General features: G+C 38.1%; 1 protein-coding gene across 3 annotated transcripts in view; it reads right to left on the bottom strand.

Annotated features, from left to right (window-relative positions):
- LOC133576086 (mitogen-activated protein kinase-binding protein 1-like) overlaps nt 1-19,777 on the bottom strand; it is a 43,673-nt gene extending 23,896 nt beyond the window's left edge. For all 3 annotated transcript variants that reach the window (XM_061929043.1, XM_061929045.1, XM_061929044.1), the window contains exons 1-12: nt 19,577-19,777; nt 16,970-17,061; nt 15,872-15,934; nt 15,749-15,806; nt 10,070-10,240; nt 8,285-8,422; nt 7,871-8,053; nt 5,706-5,866; nt 5,369-5,558; nt 3,482-3,616; nt 3,207-3,382; nt 2,956-3,047 (exon numbers count right to left, since the gene is read on the bottom strand). In XM_061929043.1, coding sequence (XP_061785027.1) covers nt 2,956-3,047; nt 3,207-3,382; nt 3,482-3,616; nt 5,369-5,558; nt 5,706-5,866; nt 7,871-8,053; nt 8,285-8,422; nt 10,070-10,240; nt 15,749-15,806; nt 15,872-15,934; nt 16,970-17,061; nt 19,577-19,678 — 1,561 coding nt within the window. In that variant the 5' untranslated portion in view covers nt 19,679-19,777. The remainder of the gene's footprint in view (nt 1-2,955; nt 3,048-3,206; nt 3,383-3,481; nt 3,617-5,368; nt 5,559-5,705; nt 5,867-7,870; nt 8,054-8,284; nt 8,423-10,069; nt 10,241-15,748; nt 15,807-15,871; nt 15,935-16,969; nt 17,062-19,576) is intronic.
- Nucleotides 19,778-22,852: the final 3,075 nt, after the last annotated feature.

Below are 22,852 nucleotides of genomic sequence, written 5' to 3'. Positions count from 1 at the left end.
ATCGACTCCATGCCACGCCGCATTAACGCAGTAATTGAGGCAAAAGGAGCTCCAACCAAGTATTGAGTATTGTACATGCTCATATTTTTCATTTTCATACTTTTCAGTTGGCCAACATTTCTAAAAATCCCTTTTTTGTATTAGCCTTAAGTAATATTCTAATTTTGTGACACACGGAATTTTGGATTTTCATTTGTTGCCACTTCAAATCATCAAAATTAAATGAAATAAACATTTGAATGCATCAGTCTGTGTGCAATGAATAAATATAATGTACAAGTTACACCTTTTGAATGCAATTACTGAAATAAATCAAGTTTTTCAAAATATTCTAATTTACTGGCTTTTACCTGTATATATATAGATGGGGACTTGTCCAGGGTGTAACCCTTCTTCCAAATGGATGGATGGATTATAAATCAAATAGTGAAATTAATATATATATATATATATATATATATATATATATATATATATATATATATATATATAGGTGGCGACTTGTCCAGGGTGTAACCCGTCTTCTGCCCAAATGCAGCTGAGATAGGCTCCAGCACCCCCCGCGACCCTGAAAGGGACAAGCGGTAGAAAATGGATGAATGGATATATATATCTGTACACATATATAAAAATATATATATCGGGGGGCAATCTGTTGTGAAATCATTTTAGACTTAGACTTCCTTTTATTGTCATTCAAATTTGAACTTTACAGTACAAATAAAAACAAAATTTATTTGCATTAGCTCGTTGTAGTGCAGGATAAAAGAGCAATAAGGTGCAGATTTTTCAATACTTTTAGAAAATTGTGGAACTGAGGAAACAGGTCTATAGTTTGTAAACTGGTGTTTGTCGCCAGTCTTGTAAATAGGTACGACTTTTACTATTTTCATTTTGTTTGAGAATTTGCTTGTTTGAACCAATAGGTTGCTGGTATTCTTTAAAGGTTTTGAAATCTCTTCATTAACCTTGTTTATTGTTTCCATATCAATTACGTTACAAGCAGTTTAGGTGTTGGATTTTCATTTATTCACAATTTTGATTATTTCCTCTTCTGTCATGTCCGTGATGAACATTGAGTTAGGATTTCTCTTTATGGTATCATTCAAGTCCTGAAGTGATCTGGTATGTAGAATAATTTCCTGCAGATCTGGTCCAATATTCACAAAGTAGTTATTAATGGACTTTCAACTCTTTTGTTCATACTGTCATTTTTTTATGCTTCCATCTGAAAAGTATTGAGGGTAATCCTTCTCTGCACCATTTGTAATTATACTATTTAGGATTTCCCATGTTTGTCTCATGTTGTTTTTGTTCCTGTCTAATAATTGACTGTAATATTATTTCCTACATGTTCGCAGTGATGGGCAGTAACAAGCTACATGTAGGTAAGCTACGTAGCTTTAATACATTTTCCAGTAGCTTAGCGGTAGTTTAGCTACTTTTTTAACAAGTGGCTTTTCCTGTAGTTGGTAGCTTGGTAGCTTACATCAAAACTGCAAGCTACAAAGACAGAAAATGGTCTCCAAATCCAGGCCAAAAAAATACAGAGAAAATACAATGACCTGGATTAATGAGAACATCCATACAAACGGAGAAAATCTATGATGATTGGTTGGTGCTCTTATGATGAGTCACAATTGGCTAAAGTTAGAGTAAAACATTACGGACTGGCCAATCAGAGGCAAGATAAGGTGAGTTATCGAAACTAATAAGCAAAATCATAACATGTCACATCACGGCAAGGGAGTCGGAGGTAAGCTTCAAGCTGACGACTCCAAAAAAAAAAGAAAGACCCTTTAAAATGGCAGAGGAATTCTCTCACGCATATTAGATTTTTCCTTCGGTGATGAAGATGCAGGAAACCCACAATAATGCGTGTCCTTGGCCATATATAGAGAAATGTATGCGTTTAGAGAAAACAATGCCCAAAATTTTACTTTCTAGTTGTTTACTCTGTAAAACGTCATAACTGCTCTCTTCATCTAAGACGTCCAACCCAAATTTAGGAGCGCACATTAAGGTGAGTTGAGTTCATGAAAAGTTTTATTACACTTAATCATGACCAACTTTTTCCATACAACACATAAGTCATTGTTTTTTTGTCAAGATATAGCTAGATGCTGTTGTTTTACTGTTGGCAGAGAAAATGAATAATATTATAGGGGTGGGCCAAAGAACAGGCAAGCTTAATAAATACATACTGTGGGGTGCGGGGAACTTAGTTGTAGGGTGTCCCCAGCTAAATGACAAAGAGTTAATAGTAATGGACCCCTACTGGGTCCATTTGTATATTCTCAGTTAAATTAACATTAATATTGTCCAGGGTGTACCCTGCCTTTCACCTGAATGCAGCTGAGATAGGCTCCAGCACCTCGAAAGGGACAAGCGTTAGAAAATGGATGGATGGATTACACATGTGGGCCCATAAGACATAAATTCCGTTAAATGTAGCGTTGATGTAGCAAGCTACTTTTGCCGTGTAGCTTTTAATGTAGATTGCTACAATTCTCCGGGGACAGCTTCCTCTGTAGCTTAGCTACATTTAATCGAGAGTAACTTGCAGCTTGGCTTACTACATTTTCCAAGTAGCTTGCCCATCACTGCATGTTTGTAGTATGCTAGTTAGCTTGTTCTTGTATGTTTTGTACTTAATTTCTGCGTCCATATATCTTTGTGTTACAAATGTTCTATATAATGTGTTTTTCCTGTTACAAGAATTGTTCAGTCCTTGTTCTTCTTTTGCTTCTTACTAAGTTGTTTCCATGTACAATGTTTGTTATAAAGCATCCCGAAGTATTGAAAACATTTTCACATAATTTTCCCTGTATACATTGTCCCAACTTTGATCTCTCCTCATTCATTATTTACATTTGTACATCATGCACCAGGCAACTACAGGAAACCGTGGTTAAGTGCAGCATTTACAGAACATTCATGTTTACACCCACTGACCGGTTTCGGGTTTGCTGTACTCCAAGCACAAGATTTCAGCATCATGCGCTTCCACTTTAAGAAGCTCCTGCATTGTACTCAGTTTGTGAACTCTGAGCAACAAAGACAAAGACAACAAAGACAAGACATGGGTCAGCCTTATTAAATATATATTCTACAAACAAGCCACAGTATTAGATACATCTGGATCTCCATACATGGCGCAAGTGTACCTAATTATGTGTCTTGCCAATTTTCAATCCTGTGCTCACCTAAGCAACCCGTTTCTATCTCCAGACGCCAGGTGTTTTCCATCAGGGCTGACACAAATGGTCCTGACGCCTGCCCTACTTTCCGCCAATTGTCCATCCGCGCTCACGTTGGCCATATTTTCAGGGTCGTGCGAGGCGACGGTCCTGCCACCTGTGTAGATTATCTTAAAAAGGTCCTGCAATATAAGCAACATTCAAAAGAGCAGAGAAAAATCAGGACACCTTTGTTGAAGTGTGTGATGATGATGTCTCGTTTCTTTGGAACCGAAACTCACACTGCTGAGGATGTTGCGAGAACGAATGTGTGCGCGGTCATCCACGTGCCAAAGTCTGATGGTGTTATCTGACGAACAGCTGAGGAATGCAGCGGGAGACAGACCGGCTGCCGTTTCAGGAACATCTGGAACCATCTAAGGAAGCATGCGATTATGGACACCTAATTAATTAGGTAGGTAGAATTTAGATTGCCAACATAATGCAACAAATTGACACAAACATACGAGAAAATAAAATGTGTATGTATATATACAAATAAATATATATATATATATATATATATATATATATATATATATATATATATATATATATATATATATATATATATATATATAATATATATATATATATATATATATATATATATATATATATATATATACATATATATATATATATATATATATATATATATATATATATATATATATATATATTTTAGTGATGGATGTATTTATTTCTTTATAGAAGGACTTTTGATTACACAACTTAACTTTCACCTAATGGATCAGTGAGACATAGGCCTAGAATAATTTTATAACATTTTGGTAAAAATTCAAAATATTGCTAGATTTTTTTCTTGCATTTTACAGTATATAGTATTTATCACACACACAAATAAACACAATGATAAAAGGTAATTTAATCAAGGTAATAATATGAGCACTAAAACATTATTTTCACATTTATATCCTGAAATTTTATTTAGGCTGTGTGCAACACTTTATTGGGTTTGTGTACAATGCAATACATATACATTCCTCTTTTTTATTTGTCATTTTATTAGATTTTTTAAGTATTTACCTATTTTTTGAACTCTCCTTTATTTGCCTGAATGCTATTGAGTCTGTGGTGGAGATCTTAACTATTCTTTGTGGGGGTTTTTTGTGAATGTTATTATTTAGTTCTATGTAAACACCAACCTGTCTGGGGACTACAAGTGAAAGTTAGCCTTTGGCTAAAACCTGATTTATTTACACATTATTTATATGTTTATTAATATATGGATATATGCGTATATATGTAGTATGGAATGGTTTTGATCAAGTGAATTTAGCCAAACAGAGAACAATGGTAGGTATGAAAAACACTAACCTACCCCGAAAGGGACAAGCGGTAGAAAATGGATAGAGGGATATTTATGACTAATTGTCGAGAATGGACTTGGGCGGTCTTTAAATTAAAGTAGAGTGGTAACTGGTATTTTGGTGACACCTAGTGGCCACAATAATTAATTACGTTAAGCTCATGGCACAGTAAGTTGAATAATGCGGACACATTCGTTACTGGATATCTTCTAATAACTTCTGCCTTAGAGACTTCGTAAGTGTAAGTCAAATGAAACTATATTTATTTAATACTGGTGTATATTGACAGATGTGCTGTTTTAGACTGTAATATTGTTCAGTTAGGGACAATTTTTACGTATGTCTAGCTTGTGTGCTATTGTGTGTTTAGCTGTTGTGTAGCTGCTTGCTCCAAGTAGCCATCTTACGTTTTGTAAATGACTTTACAAAATACAAGAAAAACAACCTTGTGTGCTTATGGGAGGATATTTAAATGTTAACTGCCTGTCCAGCTTTACAAAAGTAAACACGATGCAGTACTGCTTGTATTGGAGCACTTATGTCAGAGATTTTAGATGCAAACCGATATAATCCAATACTTGTTTTATTTCTGATATTGGATCAGGACACTCTTGGTGCATTAATCAGGAATATTTGACCATTTCCCCTAAATTGCTAGATTACATATTTTTCCAAGTTCTTTTTTTAATTTATCAGTGGATAATGCATTAATCAGGAATACATTTTCCCTATCGTTCAGACTGCTATATACAAGTTTGTTTTTTTTTTGTTACATAATTCCTAGCCAGTGTTTACCTCAAGGTCCCAGACACAATCTGCATGGAAAAGGGCTGAGTGGACCTTCCCCACCCGGTTGACGTCTCTCACATCCCAGACGTACAGGCTGTGGTCGTTGTAGACGCAGCTGAGCCAGTGGCTGACAGGGTCGTAGGTTATTGCAATGGTGTCCGGGTAGCGTGCGTCGGTCTTGGTGCAAAATAAGTGACTGGCAAAAGAGAAGTGTGTGAGTACAGTGCTTCTGTCATCTTATGATACCAACGCTGTATTTAGACTGCTACGCAGGAAGCACTATTCCTTGACAAGCACTTAATCTTTCAGTGCATGACTGCCAATAAGGAAAGCTTCTACTCACCTGGCCTTAGTAATGAAGGCGATGTCGGCACCAAGGGCGTGTGGCCGTGGCAGTGTACATACAAAGCGCAGGTCAAGCGGGCTGAATGCTCGTACCGTTCCATCGGCGCAGGCGCAGAAGATCCTGTCCTCAGACAAAGATAGCGACTGTGCCACACCCTTCTACAAAATAGAACAGTGGTTCTCAAACTTACCAACATAATGACCAACATTAAAATAAAGTAGCTTAATAGGCCTAAATATTCATAAAAACAAGACAGAGGTTTTATTTCACAAGTGTATTTAATATTTTAGCCACTGTAGCATTACACATGGTTTGAACAGTAACACTGTGTTTGAATATTTAAGTAAGTGATTCTTTGCTGTACCACTAGATGCAACCCACGTACCACTAGTGGTATACGTACCACAGTTTGAAAATTACTAATATAAATGTGAAAAGGCCTTTTTATCCAAAAGTTACTTTTTGGCCTCTTCATGAACACTAAACGTGAGAAAAAACTATTATCTCTCACTTGTTTGCTGTGTTTCTGAGAAACAAAGATGCTGAAATACTTGCTATTGACAGAAAAACTTATTTCCCAAGGCTTAGCTTCACATCTTAGAATAAAGTTTGGCACTCCGCCAACTATACGTCGGTCAGCTATAGATGTGGGAGCCGTAAGTCATGTTGTTTTTCTTCAGCAAATTTGCTAATGCATGATTTTGCTATTAAAATGGAATGTTAGCATGTAACTCACATAGCGTTGCTAGTGTGGGTAACGTTTGTGTCCTCCTGTCTCCATCCATCCATCCATTTTCTACCGCTTATTCCCTTTGGGGTCGCGGGGGCTGCTGGAGCCTATCTCAGCTACAATCGGGCGGAAGGCGGGGTACACCCTGGACAAGTCGCCACCTCATCGCAGGGCCAACACAGATAGACAGACAACATTCACAGTCACATTCACACACTAGGGCCAATCCTGTCTCCATCCATACATCCATTTTCTACCGCTTATTCCCTTCGGGGTGGCGGGGGGTGCTGGAGCCTATCTCAGCTACAATCGGGCGGAAGGCGGTGTACACCCTGGACAAGTCGCCACCTCATCGCAGGGCCAACACAGATAGACAGACAACATTCACACTCACATTCACACACTAGGGCCAATCCTGTCTCCATCCATCCATCCATTTTCTACCGCTTATTCCCTTCGGGGTGGCGGGGGGTGCTGGAGCCTATCTCAGCTACAATCGGGCGAAAGGCGGGGTACACCCTGGACAAGTCGCCACCTCATCGCAGGGCCAACACAGATAGACAGACAACATTCACCCTCACATTCACACACTAGGGCCAATCCTGTCTCACTCCTTAATATTATGTTGTTGTATGTAATGTATGGCAAGTGCAAAGTTAGTACAGTTGAATCATGCCAAGTCGCGGTTAGGCATATGCTACTCCGCATAGTAACTGATTTATTTTATTTGCTTTAAATTGTAAATAATTTTGTTTGTTCGATTGTAGCTGAGATAGGCTCCAGCGCCCCCCGCGACCCCAAAGGGAATAAGCGGTAGGAAATGGATGGATGGATGGATGGATGGATGTTGGTAACTTAAACCAAAGTGGTTTGATGGCATATCTGCAGAGTAAGAGTAATCCAGCAGAGGGCGTGTCTCACAAATCAATTTTCTCGACATTTTCCAGCAGGATGTGCTTTGACAAAACGTGTTATATGCTTATACACAATATATATGATTTGTTATTAAAAAATTACATAAAACATTTAAAATTGTAATTAAATTATTTCATTTATTACTTTAAAAATTCATAGGAATAAGAATGTATAAGAATACAAAAATAAGAATACACAATACTGTACGCCAGTAATTATTTCTCCATGTGTCCAACATAATTTTAAAAAGCTGTAAGAGGCATACTATAGGTTTACAGTATTAAAATTGCCTTATAATGGAGCTTTTCATGCTTGCATTCATTATTTACAATTTTTGGGATCTACTGTATATTTAGTGTATAAAGTGCACAACAGCGCCACTTGGAAACACACACTGTTGGAGACAGGTGTGGACAGCTCATTAGCATAAAAGCTACAGGCATACCAAACGGCGTGTTCCAAGTAATGCACTTTTAAACGGTTTAAAATCCAGCATCAAGGTTAGATGTTCTCTTACCTGCAGGTCCACCCACTTGTCCAGCATCCGCCTACTGTTGAACTCGCACAGCAGGCCAGAGGACGTGATGCAGAAGGTGGAGTCTCTTTTCTGGCCCCGCCCACACGCTACGTCGCAAAAGAAGTTGTTCCTCAGCTCGCCCAGCAGCCCCGAGCGGCCCAGCAGGGGAACGGGAGCGCTGGCCTAAAAAAATCGCAGAGCCAAGCCTTAATAATACAGCCTGCATTGAGGAGATCATGCTCACACAGAAGGCACTACAATTCATATTTACATTGTATTTATTGGTATAATATCTATATAACAGAGCAGTGATGTGCATAAACAAACATTTCTCCTTGGCCTAAAGGGTTGTTTTTTTCTAGCTAACTGAGTCCAAACACTTTACAGTAAGGATCAGAACACAGCTGTGAGTACCTTAGTGGCCTTGCAGTGGTCCAGATACCAGAACTTGACATGTCGGTTGCCCACGGTGACAAAGTAGGAGCTGTCCTCAGAGAACGACACCCCTGTCACCTTGCTGGACACCTTGTTGGCAGCAACCACCACATCCTTCTGTGACGCAAACAGTAACATCAAACATCAGTATCGTTACAAAAGACAAAAGGTTATCATTGACATTTTTGTATCAGATTTATGTTATATACAAATCAAAAAATATAAAAACACATATACATATACATATACATATATATATATATATATATATATATATATATATATATATATATATATATATATATATATATATATATATATGTACAGTATATATTGATTTAATACTTTTTGTCTAATCTTTTTACATTGTAGGGCAGCATACTTTTTAGATAGATATTTTTTCTAAAAGTAATATATACATATTTAAAGACAAAGCTTTCTGGCATTATTAGTTATTAGCCATGTTGGGAAAGTTACTTTTAAAAAAGTACTTGATTACACTTATTCTTCACTTTCCAAAAAAAGTAATTAAGTTACTCACATAATTATTCTTTGATAGATGTAATTAACACATTGGCTGTTTTAGCTCAACATTGGTAGTCTGCGGACAGAAGGAGATTGTTGACGGCAGCACCTGCGGAATGTTTTCACTGATAGTTAATAAAGCGATTAAATGCGCCTCAATGGCTGTGTCTCTCCTTGTCCACAACTTGGGTATTACAGGACGATGTTGATGATTGTCACTTTATTGAATGTTCATTATTACCCCGTAGTAGTAGTAGTAGTACTGTTTGCACGTGTGTGTGTGTGTGTGTGTGTGTGTGTGTGTGTGTGTGTGTGTGTGTGTGTGTGTGTGTGTGTGTGTGTGTGTGTGTGTGTGTGTGTGTGTGTACAGGCGGTGGCTACCGCTTGCACTAGTAAGGAGCTACTACCTGAAGTGAACTTGCTGGGATTCCAACACGGACGTTAGAAACGCTATGTACAAAAAAGTAATTAATTAGATTACTCTTTACTAAAACATTTTTTAAAAAGCTAGAAAAATATCATACCGCCGTTATTATGAACGAACACTGGTTATTACGGTAGTATCAACATTTCAACTTTTTCTCCTACCTTGGAATGAAACTAAGCAATGGATTAGGTACATAACTCAAACTTTCTATACGTATGGCTCATCTTAAGAAACATGATAAGCATACAGTGTTTATAAAGTACAACGAAGAAGAAGTGTTGATCAACAGTGCCGTATCACACAATTTACGTGCATTATGTGCACGTAAAAATGATCATGATCAAAATACCTTGTATTGTACTGTGCCCTTTTGCTATATTCTTACCTTCTGGCTGTATTCTTTGCTTTCATTATAATTTAAATGAAAAACAAACCGTGCCACACTAATTTCCCCCGGGCCGCACTTGGGACTCTGCTGATTTTATATCGTTTTGTCGGGGTTGTGCAACCACAAATCTTGTGAACAATTTAACTTGTTAGCTTTCTTTTGTCACAAGTGAACAATCGTAGTTAATGATAGAGGAGAAGTGTTGTTGCAGGTGGAACTATCAATTGCTTTTATTGCAAATACCTGTCGATCTGAACTCGACAAAGTCGCTCATGAAGGTGAACCTGTCTAATACACACAGGAAATCCTGTGTGTATCACAGCCTTTACAGTCTGAGCATTCTGGGGTGAGAAAGTGAGCTGTGTCTGAACAATGCATGTATGCTGTGAGTTCTGCTGTGATAGTATGTAGTTCTAACGCTTACTTTCCACGCCCACACATTGACCATCATGTCGTGCTGGTTGCCCACGCTGACGATGTACTTGCAGTCGGGCGAGAAGGCCACACAGGAAATGCCATATTTGTGCTTCTGGAGCTCGGCCACCTGCCGCCGCTCGGCCACCTCCCAAAGTCTGACAGCGGGAAGGTGGCCGCTCTGGGGAAGAAACACAAACGCATAAACAAGCATGTTCTATTCTGAAGATGCACTCGTCTGAGGATGATTATGCTCTGTGAGCGCTGCTCACGGCTTGACCTTTGAACTGCTCACATTTCTCACATCTTGATCTCTCTCTCTTTTTCACTCTTTCTCTCTCTCTTGTTCTCTCTCCAAGGGATCACTGGGCTATTTGTGCAGCTTCTTACTTGAAAATGGCAAAATCAGGGTTGGAGCTAATAGGTTGAGAAAAAAGGACGCCAGCAGCCCGGAGGACGCTGAGTAAGTAGGGGACTTGACGAGCATAGAGCATAAAGACGAGACAAGCGACTCTACTTTAGGATAATGAAGCCATGAATGAATCAATGAATGCTCCTTGTCATGTTTCCTGATTTAAGCTCTGTTCACAACAACTGGTTAAAAATGGCTACATATAATATTTTATGTGCATTGTTGTACATGAATATGGCTAATTTGGCTAGTTCACGATTGCTTAATCTATTAACAAAATAGGAAGAGTGTGTGGTTGGCTTTTTTTTTTACATTTGTACAGTAAGTATGTGAAACACCTGAGATGCATGAGACAAATTGTTTCATCATTATTACCCAATCATCATTCAAACTGCATTGTTACGTGTGCGTTTCTTTTTATGCTTGTTTGACAGCTACAAATGCTTAAAAATGTGATTTGATTACCTTTTCATTTGTCAATAAAATATCAATCTTTAGCGTTTTTATTGCTTATACGTTTTGATATTAAACATTTTGCATTACACTTGCATGACGTGCAATAGGGCTTAACAATTTGATGGGCCTTTTTTAACAAATCATTAAATCATTTGTTTTTAGGTCCCATCTAGGGCTGCAAAATTATGGCTAAAATAATAATTGCGATAATTTTTTATCAACATCATTTGAATCATGACTATTAATCAAGATTATTCTTCGGGGCCGGTTCTAATATATCCAATCACAGTTATTTATCAGCGTACAATATGAGAGAGGGTGGGGTTTAGCGACAAAAGAAAGGAAATCAGATGCTTTTTATTGTCAGATGAGGAAGTTGAATTTCTCAATGGCGGCGGATTTAACATATTCTATATCGTAATATGTGAACACCGGGGAGAAAGTGAAGAGAACACATTTTATTTTTGACGCTACATGATGCCTTCAGCAGGCGAGCCATCGATCGGGACATCAACACAACTGTAAGTTAAAGCTATGTGTATTTACTGCTTCAGATGTTCTGCCGAAACGAGCTGTTTTGTCGAAAAGAGCTATCAGTTGCTATTTCTGTTTAAACAGTGATACAAATTAATATGTAAGCTACCATTATTTGCGTCAATGTAAACTTACCCACACCGTAATTGTCTACTACATGTAATCTCAGGGCATTTAATCGATCGCAACTGGACTGTTTGGTTTGTCTTCGAAGACGTTTCGCCTCTCTTCCAAGTAGGCTTCATCAGTTCATTACCATAGACTTAGATTGGTCAGATCTTGTGTAGCGGCTGGTACCAATACCTGAGAAGGCTTCATCAGTTCATGCTCATAGACTTAGATTGGTCAGATCTAGTCCTAGACTTAGAATGGTCAGATCTATTCTAGCTGCTGGTGCCAAAACTCCAGATATTTATACTCCAAAAACCAGAAGGGTGTGCCTGGGCAAGGATGGTTTCGCCATATTGTACTATCAAAAACAACTGTTTTGATGCAAACAAGCAATCCTACTGTCAAAGCCAACGACAGTCGTTGAAGTGTAATTTCTCCTTCTTAGCATTGAGGTATTGAGAAGCAGAACAATCGCCTGGGAAGATTGCAATAACTGCACCTCCTGTTACAGCATATACTGCTATAAAACCCCAAAAGAGGAAATCAGAATGTTAGTAGAATTTTATGTCTAAAAAACCCAAAGAAGAGCCGAAATTCAGATAAATAAACAAATATTGGTCCGGTGTATTCAAGATGGAGGGGATTGCGGGCTCGTCTTGGATAAACTTTGGACGTGCAAGTAGCTTTTGTCCTTCTCGACAGGTAATCTTATGTTCCATTTTTCTATGTTTTGTGTGTATCCTTTTGCGTGGCGCCGTGTGTTACCGGTAGTATGCAACAAAATACGAACTAGGGGATCCTTCGATCCAACTTCAGACTGTCAACGACCTATGCGTGTGCAAGTACAGCTCTCGTGCGAGATTTCGTGCACTTCCAGTGGGGGGCGGAATTTACAGTTTGAAATCTGCCTGGTGACACAAGGTTCAAGTACCCCAGCTTTAAAGGGTAACCGCACTTTTTTTTTTATTTTGCCTATCGTTCACAATCATTATGAAAGACATGACGATGGATGCAACTTTTTTTTAAAGAATTCTTAATAATAAATACATTTGATAAAAAGTCTGCTTACAATGGAGCCACGCAATTCCGCCTACAAAGCCCTTAAAAACATCCAAACACCTCCATTGAAATTCTATATACATGATGTAAGTATCAGTGTTACTTTGTAACGCGTTACTGTAATGCTGTTACTTTCGGCGGTAACTAGTAGTCTAACGCGCTATTTTTTATATTCAGTAACTCAGTTACCGTTACTACATGATGCGTTACTGCGTTATTTTGCGTTATTTTTTTATATAGTATCGGCTAGAAACTGAGAAGATCTGAGTGTGTTTTATTGGGGAGTTGCAGAAGAGGCGCGGGAGAAAAGGCGTGCGCTATGTGTGTGTGTGTGTGTGTGAGTGTGTGTGTGTGTGTGTGTGTGTGTGTGTGTGTGTGTGTGTGTGTGTGTGTGGGTGGGGGGGGTCTGTATTTACCAACAAGACATCATGGCGTAGCCAAAGCCAAGTTTCTTAACATGGAGATATTCTCACTACTTTTCTTTTGTCAAGACTCGAGTACAATGAAAATAACATTTTAGTTAAATGTAAGTTGTGTCTTGGATCAAAGATCCTATCTACTGCCCAAAACAGCAATTCAAATCTGCTGAAACAGCTACAAAAGCAACATGCTTCGACGAAGCTAGTAAAGAGGGACACAGACTCCGATGCCACTTCACCTTCACTTAAGGGTTTTAACGGAGGCACTGCTAGCCAGGACAACATTGATAGAGCCATTGCAGCGTATGTGCTAGAAGACATGCAGGCTATTTCTACAGTGGAGTCACCCACTTTCAGGCAGCTAATTAGCATGATACCGGCGTCAAACAGCAAATGGCACGGAAAACATTTTCCATGTACCTGGACAGTGAGTACATAAACATGGAAAGCGAGCTAAACAAAACACTCCAAACTCTGCCTCTGTTCATCATTTAGCACTGAAGGTACACACTCTAATTCTATTATATACTCTTTCATTCTAGACTTCTGGAGTGTTTGATTAACACTCTAAATGTATAGACTATAAAGTTCACAAACATAAAGAGGGATCCTAGTGGGCCAGGCCAATCTTTCCTTTTCTCTAAACTAAAAGTGGGGAAATGCGTAGAGTGTTCTGGGCTTCAATACAGTGTTGATCTCCTGAACACATGATTTTTTTTCACAATTCCTTGAGAGAAAAAAACGCCTGGTTAGGCGTGTGTATAGCAGTATGCGTGCGGTATATAGTGACATGACATATAATCATGCCTTCATTGGGTGAAGCCAGGTTTACAGCTATGTTGTGACATGTTGTTATTATGCGGTTTGTTACTTATGTATGTTATGTTGCAGCTATTTAAAATAGTTTTGTCAATTTATTCTGGCCCGAAATAAATTGGCCCTTTGAAACACATCGTTGTCTTTGTGTGTTGTATGTAGACCACATTGCTTAGCAGAGTTCAGTGATGCAAATGCATGTCAAGTTGATCAATAGATTGTATTATTCTCCAGTGCAATAACAGTACTGAAATGAAGGCTAAAAGAGCATTAATGGGAGCCTTAAAAAAAAAAAGAAAAGAAAAAAGAAGAAGTAACTAAATACCGGTAGTTACTTTTCACAGTAACGCATTACTTTTTGGTGTAAGTAACTGAGTTACTTTTGAAATTAAGTAACTAGTAACTGTAACTACTTACTGGTTTTCAGTAACTAACCCAACACTGGTAAGTATATATGTAATGTAGTAACAGGTACATTTACAATAACATTTAATATTTAGGTATTTTGATCATTTTAGCATACACATCACAACGTTTGCTTTTTTTCATCACTGATAACTGCTCACTGCAGACTTTATAAGAGCATAACATACATAATAAAACACCACTTACTGTATAATGTCTGCTGTCATTATTATGCCGACTGGTGGGATGTTCATACATTCCCATTTAGGTGAAGAATGTCTCATAATTCTCACAAAGAACAGGGTGGAGGGGCAGGGGGGAACAAGTACTTTTTGTGTCGTTCTCGCTAGTTCCAGGTCCTAAATGGCTGTCTACGTGTCCCAACTTGTCGGATTATATTCTCAGCCATCCACTTTCCAGGTGAGAAGGATAATTTATGATCTAGAATAAATTTACAGGGAGCAGGGAAGCGAGGAAGCAGCAGACCACTCGATGATGTAAACATAGGGATAAACGGAAGTGATTACTTCGTCGCCATAAATAGTTTGTCTGCGTTAGCGCTTATAATAACAATATCACGAATACTTATTAAATATTCAAGTCACAAAATGTAAATTAAGTATTGTTGGCGCTTTTTGAATGGTTATTTTTCGGATTTTATGGGCGGAATAGTGGAGCTCCCATTGGCTCCACTGTGAGCGGACTTTTAGTTACGTTTATTTAATATTTAGAATGCATTTTTAAAAATCCATCCGTCGTCTGTCTTTCATAACGATTGTGAACGATTGGCACAATTCCAAAAAAAGGGCAGTTCCCCTTTAACACTACTTTTCAATTGAACAGTTTACTGCAATTTGTAACAAACATCTTGAACTACCTTCATCACTGCAGGACTTAATTTATTGTTCCACTTACATGACATAAACAATTAAACAATGAAATAAATATGTTATAATGTTGGACCCTGCAAAATATTATTTCTATTTACATTATTTACTACTGGTAATTTTTGTGTGTGTGTGTATATTACGAACACAATGCTGGTGGAATAATTTATTTCACAATAAGGGGTCCTCAACTGTTTTTGAACTTTGGTCTCTGCTGTCATGGCAACCGCTTATCCACTTAACACGGAGAAGTCTTTAATCAGCTTTGATTGGCCTGTTTGGGCGAGCAGATTAGGACCGACCAGCACGTTGTTTTGAGACTGACGCCACACACCGTTCCTAAAACGAGAGACGAGGTACACAGTCTGCCTAACTAATCATGTGGCCGAACATGCAGGTTCTAATCCTGCAATAGGATGTTCTCAATGAGACATCGCACCAATATACTGGCCTCAATATATGACTACACCGTGCTTGTCATCATCAACCTGACATAGGTAAATAAATGATGATTGCAGAGCAGATAAGATGCAAACACAAACAAGACAGGATGTTGTATTAGTGTGGAAATGAGATGATATGAGGCTCACCTCTCCCGTGACCAGGTGTTTGCCATCCGGGGAGAATGACAGAGCTGTGATGGTCTTTCTGTGAGGAGGAGGAGGAGAATGTTAGCACACTTTAATGGTGTTGTGTTTCCGATGCAACCTCACCTTGACGTGTTGATCAGGTGGTGCTGCCTGTTCTTTCTGGGACTCAGCAAAACAACCACACACCTGCATGAGGAAGAGGCAGTGAGAATTCAATTATAGTGAGTTATTACTTTCAGGTATCATCCATCCATCCATCCATTTTCTACTGCTTGTCCCTTTCGGGGTCGAGGGGGGTGCTGGAGCCTATCTCAGCTGCATTCGGGCGGAAGGCGGGGTACACCCTGGACAAGTCGCCATCTCATCACAGGGACAACGCAGACAGACAGACAACATTCACACTCACATTCACACACTAGGACCAATTTAGTGTTCCTAATCAATCAACGCAAAATAGACAAACGTACACTGTTACAATGCAAATAGTTTTATATATTTAATGAGATTAGTCATTTCAAACAATCTACTATTATCTTTGTTCCAAGGAGAAAGGATTATAAACACAACATACGAGACTATTGCGCTCAGAAGCGCTAAACAATTTATCCCATTTTAAACTAAATTTTAAACTCTAAATGCTTTACATACCTCCATATCTCAAGGTGTACCCATGTTGCCTCTTCTCAAAACTCTGGTATACTTGTTTGCATTTTTTATTTGGATGAAACTACTGCCAAAATGTCAGAAAAAAGAGTTTGATAGCAGTAAGATGTGTTTTTGTAGCAAAGATGTAGCCACTTAACTTAGCATGCTAGCTAGTGATCACTTTATCTTTTGAGGTAACCTTTAATTACGTTTACACATAATAACAAAGCATGGAACATAAATAATAAATGAACCCACGTGGTGTTGATAATATAATGTTACGGTTCGCTCTGAGCAAATAATAATAATAATCGTATTTGTTTTCCTGGGTGACGTTTCTGTTACAGTTGACCTGGAAGAACCGGCGTGTGTGTAGCATGCTGCCCCGTGTGGCCTGGAGTGGGAACTACACCTGCTTCATAGTAAACAGCAATGGCAGATACAATATATAAATAAAATATCCATCCATCAATCCATTTTCTGCCGCTTATTCCCTTTGGGGTCGCGGGAAAACAAAAAAACCCAAGTCAGAGTTTGTTTATTTTACTGTTTGTTTTTTGCTGTTTCATTCCTCACCCTGCAGGATAAGCCACTAGTCCAGTGTTGGGGTCGCAGGCCAGACCGCTGTTTCCCAAAGTGGTGACGCCCAAAACTTTCTCTAATGTAACCTGTGAGAAGAGCACAGCGACATTATTTTTATTGGTGGAAAACATGATCGATGTGCAGTTCAAGAATGTTCGCATGATTTAATAATTAATTGTGTTCTCCTCGCTTATCTTGCTGCTGAGTAGGAAGTACAACAACACAAAGTCAAACATCCTGAATAAACAGATCAATTCAAAACAACAAAAGAACCGGCAAGCTTTAATCTATAAAAACATCTCTTAGCGCCATTGATTTATTAAGACTTGAACCTCACACCAGGGTTCTGTTGCCACAGATAGCGGTACAAAATACATCAAGAAACAACATTAACTACACAAAAGACGAACAAAGAGCAAAGATAAAACACAACTTAGTTTTACCACATTATGTCAATGATTGTGGTTGTGTTCTGCACAAGTGACCTTTGACCCATGATAAGCTAATTAGCGCTCAGTATGATGTAGTCCTTAATCAAAGACAACCACAATGTACCTCATCAGGCATTCTGTAATTGTTTGAGATGCATATCTTCAAAAGAAATATTCATTATTCTGGTTGTGTCTTGCAGCAGAGGACAACTCACTCTTGATGCTTAAAACTATTAGCTTCCAGTAGGATGCAGTTGTAGAGGTGGTAGACAACCACAATGTTCCCCAACAGACACCCCCACCCCCCCCTTACAAATATTCATTATTGTGGTTGCAACTGACCCTTGATGTTTAAAAATAAGATTAGCTCTCTGCATGATGCAGTTCTTGTCAAAAGACAACCACAATGTATCCCGTCCGGCATCCTCCAATTGTTTGTAACACATATACCCATACAAATATTCATTATTCTGGTTACAACTGACCGTTGATGCTTAAAACTAAGCTAACGAAAAGCATTACCAGTTTTATAGGTAAATAAAACTAAATTGACAGTAAAAAGTCGCAATTGTTGGATATGACTTTAAACCATAACCAACCATGCATCACTATAGCTCTTGTCTCAAAGTAGGTGAACTGTCACGACCTGTCACATCGCACCGTGACTTATTTTGAGTTTTTCGAGGTGTTTTCCTGTAACAGTTTCATGCCTTCCTTAAACGCTATTCCCCACATCTGCTTTGTTTTAGCAATCAAGACTATTTCAGTTGTTGCTATTAGAGATGTCCGATAATATCGGGCGATAAATGCGTTAAAATGTAATATCGGAAATTATCGGTATCCTTTTTTTTAATTACAGATATCGTTTTTTTTAATTTTTATTTTTTATTTTTATTAAATCAACATAAAAAACACAAGATACACTTACAATTAGTGCACCAACCCAAAAAACTTCCCTCCCCCATTTACACTCATTCACACAAAAGGGTTGTTTCTTTCTGTTATTAATATTCTGGTTCCTACATTATATATCAATATATATCAATACAGTCTGCAAGGGATACAGTCCGTAAGCACACATGATTGTGCGTGCTGCTGGTCCACTAATAGTACTAACCTTTAATAGTTAATTTTACTCATTTTCATTAATTACTAATTTCTATGTAACTGTTTTTATATTGTTTTACTTTCTTTTTATTCAAGAAAATGTTTTTAATTTATTTATCTTATTTTTTTATTTTTTTTAAAAAGTACCTTATCTTCACCATACCTGGTTGTCCAAATTAGGCATAATAATGTGTTAATTCCACGACTGCATATATCGGTTGATATCGGTATCGGTAATTAGAGAGTTGGACAATATCGGAATATCGGCAAAAAGCCATTATCGGACATCCCTAGTTGCTATCCTTCTTTGATTGTCATGTCATGTTCGGATGTACATTGTGGACGCCTTCTGCTCCACAGTAAGTCTTTGCTGTCGTCCAGCATTCTGTTTTTGTTTACTTTGTTGCCAGTTCGGTTTTAGTTTTGTTCTGCATAGCCTTCCCTAAGCTTCAATACCTTTTCTTAAGGAAACTCACCTTTTGTTTATTTTTGGTTTAAGGATTAGATACAACGACAAACCCTTGTCATCTCACACGACGTGTTCCCGACATCTATAAAGCAATTATCTACCTGCTGCCACCTACTGATATGGAAGAGTATTACACGGTTATTCTGCCGAGCTCTAGACAGCACAGACACTCGACAACAACACGTAATTTGCAGACTATAATTACTGGTTTGCAATAAATATTTTTAACCTAAATAGGTGAAATTAGATAATCTCCCAGGGCACACCAGACTGTATCTCACGGCACAGTGGTTGAAAAACACTGGTATAGACAACCACAATGTACTCCATCGGGCATCCTCTAATTATTTGAGACACATGTATACATAAAATAGTTCATATTGTAGTTGCAAATGACCTTTGACACTTAAAAACAAGCTATTAAAATCATTAGCTCTCAGTATGATGCAATTCTAGGTGGTTGACAACCACAATGTACTCCACAGAGTATCTTCCAACCATTTGTTTGTGATACATGAAAAATAAGACAATGTCCGGTGTTGATGTTTCAAGTAGCGTTACACTCTTAGTTTGGACATAAAAGAGTATAAAAACCTTGTTGGTGATGTTGTCTCTTCTGGCCTTCCTGTGTTTGGCTGAAGGAGACCTCAGCAGGTTCCTAATGCGACTCTTGAAGGTGAATCCATCTCCAGGCATGGTGGAGGATGCTGGGTCACGGTGGCAAATGCAAAAAGTTGCTGCCAGACAATTCAGAATTCCAACAAGTTCAAACCGACAACGGCGGACTCCCAAGTAGGAGTGTTCAGAACAAAGTAGGACAATGTTCCTGCCGACGCTGGGACATGTGGACACTAATCCCCTGAGTGGGTTTAGCGCTGCTGTGAGACTCGCTTGTGTGGCGGCTCAAGTCCCGCCTGTCGCCTCAAATCAAGCTCCTTGTCCTGCAGCCTCCTCCTCCTGCTCTTTGCTTCCAATTAGACCGACCTCATGAGTTTATCAACATGTGACAATTCATTAATTGTATTGGATTAAAGAGCGTGAGATGAGGGGGAAGGGATGAGGGGTGTTGTTTGTGTGCTGATACATGATAATATATTGTTAACGCATTAATTAGGACATTTAATCATCTTTGTCAACATATATTAAGCCATTTTAAATCAGTCTATTTCAAATTAGCGTGACAATAAAGTATTATCCAGATACGATACTGTAAAGATAAAATGTAGTTTATGATGATGCTGGAATAGTTTTTAGTAGGGGTGTCCCAATTTAATATTGATATCAGATATCGGTACGATATCAGCAAAAATTATATTATGATGGCTTGGATGTAAAATCTCCAACACAAGCATGTTTGCTTATTTTTATTTTTTCAGACTTTTTTTTAGTAATGTCTTAAATATTTTAGTTTATTTAGTTGCTATTACCAGAATTTTTAGGGACCGCAATGTCCCTTTGGGACAGAGGACCCTATTGAATTTGTAAGGTTTTATTATTATTCTTTATCATACTGCCGCCTCTTTGAGGTGTAATTTGACCCACTTAACATGCTTCAAAACTCACCATATTTGACACACACATCAGAACTGGGGAAAATTGCCATCTAATAAAAAAACCAAACCCCAAAACTCAAAATTGCGATCTAGCGCCCCCTAGGAAAAAACACAGACAAAACTGTGTGTAACTTACTGTAGGAATGTCTTAGAGACATGAAACAAAACCCCTATGTAGGTCTGACTTAGACCTAGATTTCATACACTGACATCCTTCAGCAAAAATCAACAGGAAGTTGGCAATTCCCCCTTCTAAACAAAATTTTAGTAAAAACAGTCACTTTTGCCTCTTTGAGCTGTAATTTGACCCCCTTAACATGCTTCAAAACTCACCAAACTGGACACACACATCAGGACTGGCGAAAATTGCGCTCTAATAAAAAACCAAACCCGAAAACTCAAAATTGCGCTCTAATAAAAAACCAAACCCGAAAACTCAAAATTGCGCTCGAGCGCCTCCTCGGAATAAAACACAGACAAAACTGCTCCTAGGAAGAAAACACAGACAAAACTGCTTGTAACTTCCGATAGGAATGTCGTAGAGACATGAAACAAAAACCTCTATGTAGGTCTCACTTAGACCTACATTTCATTCATTGACAACCCCCAAAATCAACAGGAAGTTTGCAATTCCCCCTTCAAAACAAAAGTGGGGTCAAAACAGTCACCTTTTTTTTTAAACATTATCTCCTCTGAGCGCGTTTGTCGTGTCGGCTTCAAACTAGCACAGGAGAGAGATTGAACCCTTCTGATTAAAAGTTGACGAATAGTAATGTTAATATTTGGTTACATGTCCCTTGGCAAGTTTCACTGCAATAAGGCACTTTTGGTAGCCATCCACAAGCTTCTGGCAAGCTCCTGGTTGAGTTGTTGACCACTCCTCCTGACAAAATTGCTGCAGTTCAGCTACATTTGTTGGTTTTCTGACATGGACTTGTTTCTTCAGCATTGTCCACAGATTTAAATCAGGACTTTGGGAAGGCCATTCTAAAACCTTAATTCTAGCCTGATTTAGCCATTCCTATACCACTTTTGACGTGTGTTTGGGGTCATTGTCCTGTTGGAACACAAAACTGCACACAAGACCCAAACACCGTGCTTATGATTTTAGGTTGTCCTTAAGAATTTGGAGGTAATCCTCCTTCTTCATTGTCCTAATTACTCTCTGTAAAGCACCAGTTCCATCCATCCATCAATTTCCTACCGCTTATCCCTTTCGGGGTCGCTGGAGCCTCCATTGGCAGTAAAACAGGCCCAGAGCATAGTACTACCACCACCATGCTTAACGGTAGGAGTGGTGTTCCTGGGATTAAAGGCCTCACCTTTTGTCCTCCAAACATATTGCTGAGTATTGTGGCCAAACAGCTACATTTTTGTTTCATCTGACCACAGAACTTTCCTCCAGTAGGTCTTATCTTTGTCCATGTGATGTCAAATAAAATAAAAAAATATCTGTTTGGCCACAATACCGAGCAATATGTTTGGAGGAGAAAAGCTGAGATGTGTTTATGTTATTGAAAATTACCCCAGCAGGCACAAGACATTGATACAACATTCATTATAAATACATGTCCTTTAAAACTGACTTTGAAACGATGCAAAATAGTTGTATTTGTAAACAGAGACAATGTTGATGTCCAACGTTGGATCCACGTTGTTGGTTGGGAAATGACCAAATTTCAGTGGTCAAATCAACGTCACAACCTGAAATTGAATAAACGTCAAAAAGTATGTTGTTTCAACATTTGTGTTGTAGAATATTGGTTGGGAAATGGTCAAATCAACTTCAGAACCCAAAATTGATTAAAGGTACCGGTAGTCAAAAAGCATGTTTCAACACTACATTTGAGTTGCTCAACGTCAGGACCTAATTCAACAAGTTCTCAATGTTGTTTCAATGTGCCTGCAGGGATGTATAATTTTGAACCGGTTTAAATAAAATGAACCCCATAAAGAATTTTAGTATTTACTTTGACTTTCAAATACTGTATACTTTTTACTTTCTTCTAGTCAGACAAGTTTTAGGTATAGTAGATAATAGTAATATTTGAAAATACTGTACAATAATATATTTTATAAAAAGTATATTTTTCTACATTATAAAAATCTGCTACATTTAATATAGCCTTTCAAATATTTAAACAATATTTCTAAATAATAGAAATTAAAAATATACCAGAATAAACTACTTATTTAGCAAAAAGGTATAAATGTACAATGTATACATAGTTGCACCATGTATACATTTATCGACAAGGCTACAGGAGCAAAACAGTGAAATCACAATTAAATGAGGAAATCATAATTTAAAAAAGGA

The sequence above is a fragment of the Nerophis lumbriciformis genome, linkage group LG34 (genome assembly GCF_033978685.3).
Source record: "Nerophis lumbriciformis linkage group LG34, RoL_Nlum_v2.1, whole genome shotgun sequence".
In the NCBI taxonomy this organism is placed as follows: domain Eukaryota; kingdom Metazoa; phylum Chordata; class Actinopteri; order Syngnathiformes; family Syngnathidae; genus Nerophis; species Nerophis lumbriciformis.
The sequence above is the reverse complement of the archived record's forward strand: the minus strand, read 5'-3'. Positions and strand labels throughout refer to the sequence as shown.